This window comes from Mesoplodon mirus, assembly GCF_964341445.2.
Source record: "Mesoplodon mirus genome assembly, chromosome: 3".
Taxonomy (NCBI): domain Eukaryota; kingdom Metazoa; phylum Chordata; class Mammalia; order Artiodactyla; family Ziphiidae; genus Mesoplodon; species Mesoplodon mirus.
The window spans coordinates 163,346,884-163,360,100 of NC_138978.1; the positions used below are offsets into that span (position 1 = coordinate 163,346,884).

Here is a 13,217-nt window from a genome sequence, read left to right on the forward strand (position 1 = left end):
AGGGTTGCTTCTGGTGACCCAGGTACTGAAAACAGAATACAGGCCCAGGAAGCTCTGTTATCTTCCACACGTACGGCTTTGCATTTCTGGAGTCAGGGGTTCTACACACACATCAAGCCTGGATTGATCTCCCCTTCTTCCCCAAGGCAGGTCTGCCTACCTCTCACTCTCAACCTCCTGTGAGTCTTTCCTGCTCCTTATTTCCACTCTAATTCACACGACTCCTGAGGCATTTGGTACTTCACAAGTAGTCTCTTCTGCTAGGACTATGGGCTCCTTGAAGGAAGGGACAGTCATTATCATCTTGATGGCCTCCAGCACAAGGCCCAAATGTCTACTGAAGACCAATACTTTACACACTGTGACTTCATTCTCTAATTCCCTCGCATTTATAAAGCGGCTTATCTTACAGAATTCACCCATGCTAAACCAGTGGTTATGACCATTCTTGTCTATTTTACAAAATGAAGGCTGCTAAAAATCAGTTTTTATAGGCAGATACAGTGGGTAAAAATGAGCCCATAACAGAACCTCTCCCTCCCTACTCCCAGCTGCCTTTTCAGGCTTTAATACTGGTCTTTCTGGTATGCTTGAGAAGAAAATGAAGCCTGAAATCTCTCCTGGAAAATGATCATATGAGGTGAGTCAGCGAGGAACCTGTTAACTAGGCTTTAGCCTCCCTTTGGTATTCAAGTACAAGTGACAAAAACTGGCACAAACAAAAATGCTACAAATCAAGTAAAAATCTTGAGAACTCTGCTCAGTTGTCTGGTTGAGGTTTATGCTGCTGCATTTCCATTTCAAAATTTAAAAGTCTGGGTGTCCTAAGAATTATATAATCAGGGCAGCTGGGCCTCCTCTTGATTCTTCTGGGCCTCTATGATACTGTGCTGACAAGTTCTTTGGGATTCATAATTCTTTCTCTCTAAAGAAGCTGCAAGAAAGAAGTTAACTATTAAATAAACAAAAAGCACCTAAGAATTATCCTACTGAAATTCTCGGGTCAGTCACAACCTGATATGGGCCTTCTGAAGACCAGTGAGAAGTGTAAAGGTCTTATCCGTAGATTCTGTGAAACAATCCCTGTGGAAGTTTATGGGGATGCAGAAGATGTAATCTTCTGTCCCCTGACGAAACAGGAAACCGGAATTGAAAACAGTGGAAGTATCCCGAGCCGGGGTGGGGAGGTGGGGAAAGAATGAGGAAAAGATGGTACATCGGTACTTATTAAAATCTTTATTCATTTTCTTTCTTTCAGAATTGAAACCCATAGAACACATAAGGAATTTAGGTGCGTATCTGTCTTGTTTGGTATCTTACCAAGCACAACCTCTATTTGTGCAACAGCTCTGAGAGGAAATCCTTGGCAGATCAAAACAGAGGGTAGTGGTTCCTACACCTCTCTTTGAAGCAAATAAATTAACTTCCCAGTAAGTTATTCCCAGTTCCCCCACAGACATTTTGTATTTGTAACACCTTAGTTCCTTAAAAACCTGTGGCAGTAGAGTATCCAGCCCTCACCTTTTCAGCCCAGACTTGAGGCGTTGAAGGGGGAAAGCTGGCCTTCCCCTGTACAACAGTCTCATGAGGCAGGTCTATGTGCCTCGGGCGTCGGCCCTGGCTAGCACAGGAGGTGTTTGCTGAATGGATATCTTTATGTCACTTAGATTCACTCTCAGAGACTAAGAGAACCTTTTCCTAGCTTCAGGTTCTTCAGCAACAGTGTTTCCCTGTGTCAAAATAAATACATTTTTTCTTGTTAGAATACATATATGACTATATATATACATATACCTTGACTCATGTTTCCTGAAGCCCAAGCTCACAAGACGACTCACATAAGACAGCTCACTGATAGATGCTGTTTACCATCATTTGAGGTGTGGTCAGGTAATGGTCAAACAAGAATACGGAAGCTGTGGAGAAGGGAGGGTGAAGGAACATGGTGGATGGGAGGGGAAGGCCAAAAGCTTTTTTTTTTTTTTTTTTTAAAGAAAGGAAAAGATGGCTTTCTGTGGAAGAACATGTTGCCTTCAGGTGACACGGAATTTCTGCCATGTATAGGATTCATCTTTCCCAAAATAATAGGATGTACCTGAATTCTTCCATTTCCTTATTAAATTTCATTTGACATATTAATCCTGAGTGCAAATAGGGAGAAATGCCTTATTAATAAATTATTGAGCAATACTCTAAGTAAATCAGATCCTATTAATGTTTTGCACAGAAAATTATTTACCCCCAAAACCCAAAATACAGCTTCATATTAAATTACAATTCTAGAATGAAACCTCTATACCCATATTCGCCCAAACTATGGAATAAATATATTGGGTTGGCCAAAAAGTTCATTCAGGTTTTTTGTAAGATGGTGTGGAAAACCAGAATGAACTTTTTGGCCAACCCAATACTTAAGAAGTGGAAGAAAGGGGGCAGGAAATGGTACTCAGTTCTGGTTTTCTTAGTTTTATAATATTAAAATGTACCCACATCTACCTTTAGATGTTAGCTAGGCACGCCCAGCTTAGGACTGATCAAAAACCCTTCCAATGACCTGTTTGATTATAATAGTCCTTGATTCTAAAAGATAAACCATCAAGAGGACAGTGTTAACAAAACTTTAAAAAAAAGATATCTACCTCTTTTTTGAAACAGAATTTAGTGTTTATGAATTTTAGGGCTATAAGCTTATGCTTGGTTTTTTCCAAGATTCTAAACGTACTTTTGCAGCTTAATCCGATCCTGACTTAGAACATAAATTTATATTCTAAGCATCCGTTCACACCACTCTATTAGCATAATTCTAACTTTAACCACTATACATCTGAACACCTTTTAAGATCATGAATTTTAAAATAGGGAAAGAGAATGACATTATACATTTTCTGCAATGTTTGGAAAAAAGAATGAGGCATTTTTCAAAGCAGCTTTTCCTCCTGCTTTTTTCCTTAGCAGAATCTTCTGTCTTCAACATCATGAATAAAGTTCCCAGTTTGAGAACAGCTCTTATTCATTTCACTGGGGCATACTGAAGGTATCACATGTTTGAAAGAAATTTAGTTCAGCTAACATTTACCAAGGAGAGCAGCGTTGACTTCCTTCCCACTGTCCCTCCAGCTGGCTCCCTGATGCTCTGAAGTAAGCACCATCCAAGGTATTCTCAAGCTCAAATGTGAACTTCCCTGGATGCACATAGTAAATGAGTTTAAAATTGGAATTAATGCTTCCTTTTGTTAACCCTAGCTCAGTGTTTTGTGCTACTACCTGTCTTCTTAAATTCAATACCTTTTAAAAAATAACTCAGCCCATTCTGTGTACATCGCCAAATGTACATACTAAGTACAAAAGTGTCCTAATTTCATGTTGTAGTTATGGGGTACTCAGTTATCTTTCAATTTGAGAAAATTGGGGCATAAATTCTAAACTGTTTTTGAAAGGGTGGTTACCTAAAACTGGTCTCCAATGGCTGGCAGTAAATTTGTTCAACCACACTGTTTAAATATTAGTCTGCTAATATTTAAACTGCTTCACAGAAGTCAAAACCGGAACAGTCCCCAGACAAAATGCAGGAGACAAGCACCCACCTCTGAGGGCACGTGAGTGGGCACACCAGGCCTAGTTTCCTCTGCCCTGTATTTTAATGCAAGTGCTTATATGTCAAATCGCTTTGGCAGAACACAGAACTAAGCCTGTTTTAGCAACCTGAAATTTGAAAGTGCTAACAGGAGACAGAAGGACAATACTACATCGTGGGTTCAGAACTCCAAACAAGATTAAATGATGAAATCAGGGTTTGAAATAAATCAAAATCTTAAGGCTCTTCCTGGTAACCACCTTAATTTTAAGGCTCAGAAGGCTTAAAATCTTTGTTTCCAGCCTTCCACATGGCCCAAATCACAAAATAGGTCCAGCCACCAGCAGGATCTGAACTATATTATCCGTAGGAGCGAGCTGGCTTTCCTCACAAGAAAGGCACAAATAGGATCGCCAATCTCTTGGGAACAGCAGCTTTAATGACCAAATGCCTTGAAGACAGAAGTGGAAATTCATTTTAGAAATCAGGATGGCAGAGAAGACAGGCAACCTAACTCTTATTCAAGCTGTTATTTCAGTTTGCTTTGATAATTTGCAAAGGATTTGCCTGCTTTGGGCAAAAGGAAAAAAAAGTCTCCATAACGGAATTGTGCTTGGGTTGTAACAGTGGGTTCTCCAGGGACACTCTTTTGGATTAATTTGGACACAATTATGAGAATGCAAATCTTACTTAGGTACAAGTCATGCTTGCTTTTATATACGTTAAGAACTTAAATACAGGGGAACTTGTTTTTCACTAATTCAATCACCACCTTGATTCTGGTTCTACCAAGTAGGTCTCTCTCTCTTCTCCCCTCCTTTAAGAATCATCAAAAGCACCACCTACTCAGTTAAAAGCCCAAACATCTTTCCTGCTTTTGTCCTTCCTCTAATTCTATCTTAAAAACATAGTCCCTCCAACAGAGCATGCTACTTTGGCTCAACAGAATGCTGGGTTACTTGCTGCCACTCCTTAGGAAGCAGTAAAATTCCCAATTTGAATAGTCCTGGTAAAAAAGGACTCAAGAGATTACAAAGTGTTTTCGAAAAATCCACAAGTATGGAGAAAGGATTATAAGGATGGACTCAAAACACACACTCCAGAACCAACCCCAACATTAACCTATTCAAATGTCACACCTCTAATTTGTCCTTTGGCATGAGAATTAATACTGACCAACTGTGACGCCCACTGCTAGAACGGGCATACGCCAAGGAAGTCAGAAGGTGGTTCAGCAGGTACAGCTCCGTGGTCTGAAACTTGTAGTCTTTGCTTCAACTTCTACTACAGCAAACATCAAAGAAATCCAAGGCCACCCTGTCCCCTATCACCAGAACGTGCTGCTGGCCATTTCCAATCCACCTCATACCATTCAGAATTGATTGTGCTGTTTCTCTATCTTTGTAAAAACAAGTTTCACTTATTTCGTGGAGAATTACAAGTGGGAGAGAGGCATCCTGTCTTCCACCAGCACTGCGTCCATCCCAAACTGGTCAGTGCACTGCTTCACGGTGGCCAGGACACTCAGGAGCCGCTGGTCCACAGCGTCTAGGTGAGGATCGGAGAGCACTGGGGAGATGGGGTCATGGGCCATGGCAGATTTTAAGGCAGACCTCAGCACACCATTCTTCAGGGAGTTCAGTCTGTTCCAGGTAGAAACCCGAATGCTGGGAGAAAAAAAGTTTTAGGACAGGTTACATAAAACCTCTCACTATCAAATGGAGATTAAAGCCCACATGGCAGACAAAAGTAAAGAAATAATTATGTAAAATATCTCAACTAGAAAAATCATTTCTGTTTTAGAAGTAGCTCTACATTATGAGTAAGTAACATTACCACATTTTGATATTTCTTTCTCAGTAATTAATGAGAAATATATACAATATTTACACATGTTCATTGCAGTGCTATTTGTAACAGGAAAAATGTGAAACAATCTGAATGTCCAACAACTGAGAAATAGTTAAATAAATTATGGCTTATCCATTCAAGGGAATACCATGCAGCCATTAAAAGCAGTTATGAAAATTCAGTGGCATGGGGAAATGCCCATGATATAATATTGAGTCAGGGAAAATAGTTGGAGGGAAAACACTCTTTTACTCCAAACCTGTGGGGAAAGAAAATGTGTGTATAAGCATACACACAAACATACACACACGATTACAATGAAATCACTAGAGTGTTAACAGGAGTTATCCTTACATCTTAATAATTAATTTAATTTTAATTTCCTTCTTTTTATGTTTCTTAATTAAAAATTCTAGCATTAATATTATAAAAAGAAAAAGTTTAAGGATACCTATTTTTCTCAATTATTTTACCAACTAAAGAGGATCTTTTGTTATCTTAGAAAAAAAGCATTTACCTCCCTGTGGGTAATGTGGGAATTACTAGGTATGCATTAAAGTCTGACTCTGCATGAGGCAGGCAACTTGTTCTGCAACCATTTAAAAAGGAAGAAAGTAAGGATCTTCGGATAAAGCATGGCAAGGATGGACAAGCACAGAGGCAGTGTGGTTTTACTCTTCTGAAAAATACTACAAGTGCCTAGAGCATTAGAGTTCCCCCTGTGTGACAAAGGTATCACTTGATTGCCTCTCAGCTCCAAATTCACTCTTCATATATGCCCTGCTATAATGGACAGAGGTCCTTTAAGCATCTCTCCTCTTAAGCTTTCTCGGTAGAGGACGCTGGAAGGAGACTGCAGAAGGAAGAGGTTCTCCAGACGCTTCTGGCTGCTGTACAGTGAATGGGTCAGTAGTGTGTGGGGAAGGTCATCAAATGAAACTCTGCCTTGGCCCCATTTCCAGAACAGGCAGGCCCACCATGATGTTGTGGCCTTGGCCTGGCTTGGTGATAACTTTCCTAAGGCCCTCTTGACGTGGAAACCAGAGCCCCCAAAGCCACGCACCCATGCTGGTGCCCCAATTCCCTGTGCAGGCCCACAAATAAGGCTTGCCTGTAGCCTGGAGGGTTTCTACTGAGTTGTTGCTCTCTCGGTATGCCGTGCTACCACCTGCTGATTGCTTGTACCCTGCCTGCATTCTGGAGGGCTGCTTCCTGCGCTCCCAGCACCTGCAAACTAGCACACTTCTCTGCTATTCAGTGGGCTGAACTATACCTTCTCCACTGAGGTCAAAACCCCAGGCTTGGGGAGGGGGATCCCCTTCCAAGTTTGTTCTTCCTTGTTCTTCTGTTCTTTGTTCTTCCCTCAGCTCTAGTTTTCTTTTATAGTCACTCTTGTATGAAAGAGTTTAATAATCCTTATACTATACTTTCCTCTTTAATCCACCATGTCTTTTCTGTCTCCTAACTGGACCAGACTGATAGCACTATTAAAACAAAAACATCTTCCTTCACAGAAACAGGTTTTGGTTGGATGTATCACTGCTTCCCAATATTAACGAAGATAATTAAGGGTTGCCTAGGTAAACACTTTCTGCAGAATATTGTTGTTATGAAAAAAAGAAAGAAAAGAAAAGTAAAACAGACCAGTCGCCAGAAGAGGCAGTCTCACATGACCAGTGTGTCTCTGGGAGCCGAGCAGTAGGAAGCGGCTCTCCTGGACCTGCACTTCTGTGTAGCCAAGCAAGGTGGGTCCCAGCTGATTCTTAGTGCTCACGCTTTTAAATCATACTGGCAATGAAGATCTGAAAAGGAGCTCCTGAGAGTCCAGTCTTTATCTCATTTTCTTGATTTACTTTTTAATTTCTTTGTTATCTAATATAGACTTTTAAAAAATCAATTACTAAATACCTATGGAGAAAGCTACTTTTGGTTTACACAATTTCAAACTGAGATAAGCAAACCACAGGTGGGTTGTGGTGTTGAGTGAGGACTTGAAACCACAAGGTAAACATAGTACAGCAACTAGGGGCATGGGCTGCACTAGATTTTGGGTGGGGGGGAGTGAGGACTATATTCTGATATTAAAACAAACATGGATATACACTATTGGATAAACTGAAAATTTCTACTCCTACAAAACTCTAAATGCATTCTGAGCTTTGGGCTACACTGCTGTGGAAACCTTTCCCTGATCCCCTACAGCTCGGGATCTCCAGGGGGTTTGGGGTTAGAAAAGCATGAAAAGCGCTGCTCAGGTATTAGGAAGTTTTAAAGCCAAGAAAACTGATGTACTGTTACCTGAGCCTGGAAAGGAAGGCAATGCAGGCAAATGTACTTGACTGCATAACTTACATGCAACACTGATAGAGAGGGGCAAGAATGCTTCTTTCATCCAGCGAGGGGTTCCCAAAGCTGAAAATTAAATGGAAAGTTAGTGAATTAGGTGGAAGCACCTGTCCCCTGCTTAGCATCAAAGCAAGAACAAATTCTATAAGAAACCCGAATGTGATCCTGGATAATTTCATGCTCCCACAGCTCAAATCACTTAAATTAAAAATAAACAGGGCATGACCAATTAGACACAGGATTCCTAACAGCTTGTACTGCAGCATCAAACAACAAATATACTCCTTTACAAGGATCCTTTCTCCTGCCAGGATACTGCAAGGTGTTGAAGCATAACCATCCTAACATGGTATGGAGTCCACAGACCCACAGACCAAGGGAGAACCTGAAGACCCCCAAACCTGAGAAGGTTTTAAGGGTATATAGAGAAATAAAGGCTATTGATATCAGGTTCTCGCAAACAAGCAGAAGGTCATTACCTGTAAAAAGAAGTTATACTTGTTCTACTTTAATATTACCAATCAGAAAAAGACTTAGATTATCATATTCCCTACAAGAAAGTATATGGTCAGATTCAAACTGGAAAAACTGCTCACAGAGGCTGAGAAAACAGTGATTCAAAGCAGATGTAAAAATGCTCTTAGTAATTCCGAGTTAGAAAAGGAGAACTGATTCTGGAAAAACTGTCAACCTTCCACTCTTTTCCTGGAAGTTCACCTTAATAGGCGGAGAGTCTGGTAGCCCTCAGCACAGGGCAGGCCCTCAAATAATAAAAGGCAAAGGCAATTATTTCAATGTGTATTTCCACAGCACACGATCATTTTTACAAGTAAGGATAAAGATATTCAGGAACTGAAAATATAGTATAAATGCAAATGAAATACATAGCACTGGTCACTACCTGCTTTGCTGGGAATGGGAGAGGCAATGTTTGCTGGCCTCTCACTCTCTGTAGCTGTCGCCCCCTTTCATGGAGTATGAGGCACCTGGTGCTCAGTATGAGGTGGTGGCCCCCTTAGCAAATGCTGCCCAAGCATTCTTCGCTGAGTGTCCATGTCTCAGCTTATTCTCAGCAACCAACGTTAACAATAGTGACTCATCTTCTTTATCCATTCGAAAGAAGATATGGTACATATATACAATGGAATATTACTCAGCCATAAAAAGGAATGTGGATGGATCTAGAGACTGTCATACAGAGTGAAGTAAATCAGGAAGAAAAAATCAAATATCGTATATTAACGCATATGTGTGGAACCTAGAAGAACGGTACAGATGAACAGGTTTGCAGGGCAGAAATAGAGACACAGATGTAGAGAACAAACGTATGGACCCCAAGTGGGGAAAGCGGCGGGGGGCGGTGGTGGTGGGATGAATTGGGAGATTGGGATTGACATATATACACTGATATGTATAAAATAGATAATTAGTAAGAAACTGCTGTATAAAAAAGTAAATAAAATAAAATTCAAAAATACAAAAAAACAACCCCCCCCCCCCGCAAGAAACCAATAGTGACTCAGAGCCTGACAATTCCAGCTCCAAGGAAGTATTCTATTTAGCAAACATTTATTATGTGTAACTAAAAGTGTGGCACTTAACTGGGTACCATGGAGAATGCAGAGTGCAAACTGAAAATACAATCTGCTCTTCAAATAGCTCAGGCCTAAATAAGGACATTCCACTTATTCAAAATTAGTAAAATTGTCTTATTCAAGATAAAAGTAACTTGTCTTTATATATAATCACTAAGCAACTAACTGCTCTCCTGCTCATAACAGAAAAAATCTGGGCCTAGACTACCATAAAAATAGTAAAAACATCCTATCAAATAAACTAATGTTTTAAACTGTATGAACCTTTGGATAGAATAATTTAACAACAGCTAAATTTCATGTTCCGTTAACTATGTATTTCTCAAGATTCTAAACATCCTAGTCAAGAAAGAATGATGTAAGTAGCAATAAATAGAAGACCTTGGTTTCCAGTTGTCTGTGAAGAGAATCATACTCTTTGACTCTTTGGAAAAAGTGAGTTTTCCACTTTTTTAAAGTCCTCAGGGGCTTCCCTGGTGGCGCAGTGGTTGAGAGTCCGCCTGCCAATGCAGGGGACACGGGTTCGTGTCCCGGTCTGGGAGGATCCCACATGCCGCGGAGCGGCTGGGCCCGTGAGCCATGGCCGCTGAGCCTGCGTGTCCGGAGCCTGTGCTCCGCAACGGGAGAGGCCACAACAGTGAGAGGCCCGCGTAACGCAAAAAAAAAAAAAAAAAAAAAAAAGTTCTCAGATCCCTGAAGGTGAAAGGAGTACAAACTCTGAACAAGTTGGAAGGATGGGTGCCAATGGCAAAGACTCCGAGTGGAAACAAGGAGGATGCCTTCTGTTGAGCCTGTTCTGGAGGTTTTCCAGGATACCCCAGAAAGCATTCTTCTTGTATACACAGGACCCCTAACTGACAAGGAGAGTCCTGCTGGTCCTACCTTTTGGCATTATCGAGAAGGATGAGCATGCTAGCGCCTTCATCGTCTTGAAAACTCTCGTAGTGATGGCGGTCAGCATTGCCAATCAGGTAATCAAAGACAGCTGTATCAATGATGTCCAAGAGGCGAGGGCCGGAGTCATAAGGGGACGTTTTCTTCACAGCGTCACAGTAGCTCTCATCATACTCCCACCTGGAGGGAAGCAGCATCAGCAGGGTTGTTCACTGAGTGCCAGCACCACACGTAACATTGTTTAAAACACAGAGAAGAGAGTGTCCCTGACTAGCAGGTTTCCCCCTGAACCCCCCATAGTCCTTTTTAGTCTTGGACAGAACCCTGGCTCCTACACAGGGTTGGCACCTGTCCAGGCACAGGAGAGAATGAAGTAGTGGCTCACAGGAGCACTTACCTGGCTAATTTGCCCTCTCGGTAAGTCCTGCCCCATGGGTGTCGGTGTTTCTGTAGAGGCCACACATCTGGAAGCCAAAGCGTGACAGACCCCTCCATCGTGTCTCCATCAGCACAGGCTGGCTCTGTTTCTCGGCAATAATAACACTTCCCATAGAAACAAGTATTATTTCCTAAAGGAGAGAATGGAACCATATACCCTTACAGAAAAAGGATGACTCCAAATTCTCCCCAAACAATGAAGAGAGCAGCTCTGTGTGAAAACAAAGATCCTGAGCTTATTTTTAAATCTTTATTTATTTTCTGTATAGGAAATAAAAGCACATGGTGTAAAAAAATTCAAAAGGATATATACGAAAAAGTTAAGTCTCCCTTTCCCTCTCTGTCCCTTCTACCCAATCTCTCCAGAAGTCAACTACCGTCACAAGTATCTTTCTGAACTCACTTTAAGTAATGTCCTCTTCTCCTTCAGCAGGACTGACATTTTGGCCGGAATGCCCAGGGGAGGGAGAGAGGGCATGTACAAGGCCAAGCCATGGACCAGGACTTTGGTTACATACGGAATGGGGAGTAGGGTCTAGAGCAAATGAGTAAACAGACTGAGGATAATGGGAAACAGGTTTCTCATAGATGGAGAAGGGAGTTTAACATATAAAAAGAGAGAAGGCCAGAGTAAATCCTGCAGTGTTGAATTAGAACTGGAGATATTGGTTTGAATTGATGGTTTTAAAACACAGAGATATAAAAGAAAGTACAAATGTTTGTGTATGTATATGTATGCATATATATACATACGCATGCATATATATACATATTTTGCCCCTCTAGAAAACCTGGATACAATAACACTCAGGTAGTAATGAACACCCTCACATATCAGTTTCTAAATATCATTTTAATACTATATTAAAAGGAACCAGGGCTCCTTGGAGAAACAGATGACCCCTAGGGCAGGGGCAGGGAAAGTACAAGATGAGCCTGGGTCATATATTGCTATGCCAGCTCTAAGGAGGCACTCAGAGAATGACGGGGACATTCCAAATAACACAAGAGACAGTTTTTAGGGTTCCCACTGGCCAAATCTGGGATAGTTTGAGCATCAAAATAAATAATAATAGTAACAAATTGTAACTGAGTAAATTAAGAGTCTACGTGTTCATAGTGATATAAATAAATAAGTAAGTAAACAAAAGTGGGGCAGGGCGACGGGAGTTCTACTCATCAAAAGAATGGCAACCAGTAAGTCTAGAAGAAATGACAGAATTAGCAAATCACCATTTGGCAACTATCACAGTAGTAACTGATTTGGGTAAGAATTATCAATGAATTCTAAAACTGGTGGGCACAAGTTTCATGAGGATAGAATATTTATATAGTTTTGAGTTTCTCCCTACAAAGTACTCAGTAATTACTTATTAGTAAGTATAAAATACTGGAGAAACCTTGTAGACACTCACCATCTTAATCAAGTGATGAGTTAACATCACCAGCAATGGGACCAACATCACGTGCCTCTTGATATGATGCACTGAGAAGTGAACAATAGCACTTTGCTAGCATTTCCACCAAAGTTTTTAAATCATGAAGAAACATCAGACAAACCTAAACTAAGAGATATTCTAGAAAGTAACTGGCCTGCACTCTTCAAAAATGTCAAGGTCTTGAAAAACAAGGAGAGTGAGGAATTGTTTCAGCCCGATGGAGGCTAAAAAGACAAGACAAGTGAATGCAACTGAATGCAATATCCTAGACTGAATCCTGGATGTACATAGGCCATTACATGGACAAGTGGCAAAATCTGAACAGGATCTATGAATTAGATAGCAATATTGGATCAATGTTCATCTCTTGATTTTGATGGTTGAATGCTGTTGTGTAGGAGAGTGTGCTGGTAGTTGGGATATACTCACTGAGGTCTTAAGGGAGCATATAATGCTGTAATGGATATTCATGTCTGCAACCTGTTCTCAAATGATTCAGAAGTATTAACAATTGAGGAATCTGGGGGATTCTGGGTCATTTCTGCAAGTTTTATGTAAATCTAAAATTATTTCAAAATAAAAAGTTAAGGTAAGTATTGCTTTCTTTGCTCTCCACCTCTACAAAATAATAGCCATCAAATGAGCTAATTCCCTACACCCAGAAAACCTCACATACTCCTTTAATGATTGTTTATGTTCTCATGTATATGTGTCCTTGAAGAGACAAACAGCACTCAAACTTTTTAGTATTTCCAACCTCTGGCAGAGTACACACTAAATAGAAACTAATCCACTATATACCCACCCACAAAGCTGATTCTATCACTCTCCATTACTTTACAAAGTTTTCTAGGTAAAGAAGATTTGAACACTAATTGAAAGATATACCATATTTATTTTTTAATTATATTTTTTATTTTTTAATTTATTTTTTAATTATAAAAATATAAACTTGTAAGTTTAACTTGATCCATCAGAAATACCAACAGATCTTTTAGAGGGTAACTAGGTATGATAATTTTAAAGGTCATAAGAAAAAATAAATAAGAACTGCTAGAAAATTGTTAAAATAACTGCAAA

At 40.4% G+C, this 13,217-nt stretch overlaps 1 protein-coding gene across 5 annotated transcripts in view; it reads right to left on the bottom strand.

Moving 5' to 3' along the window:
- Nucleotides 1-1,221: 1,221 nt before the first annotated feature.
- The window catches only part of FAM20B (FAM20B glycosaminoglycan xylosylkinase), a gene marked incomplete at its 3' end in the record, with an annotated part of 41,629 nt that continues 29,633 nt past the window's right edge, over nt 1,222-13,217 (bottom strand). For 4 of the 5 annotated variants that reach the window (XM_082612756.1, XM_082612757.1, XM_082612758.1 and 1 more), the window contains 4 exons: nt 10,658-10,829; nt 10,249-10,440; nt 7,778-7,837; nt 1,222-5,241 (listed from right to left, as the gene is read on the bottom strand). In XM_082612756.1, coding sequence (XP_082468882.1) covers nt 5,010-5,241; nt 7,778-7,837; nt 10,249-10,440; nt 10,658-10,829 — 656 coding nt within the window. Of the gene's footprint in view, nt 5,242-7,773; nt 7,838-10,248; nt 10,441-10,657; nt 10,830-13,217 lie in introns of those variants that run through there. The other variant, XM_082612760.1, reaches the window with a different exon arrangement.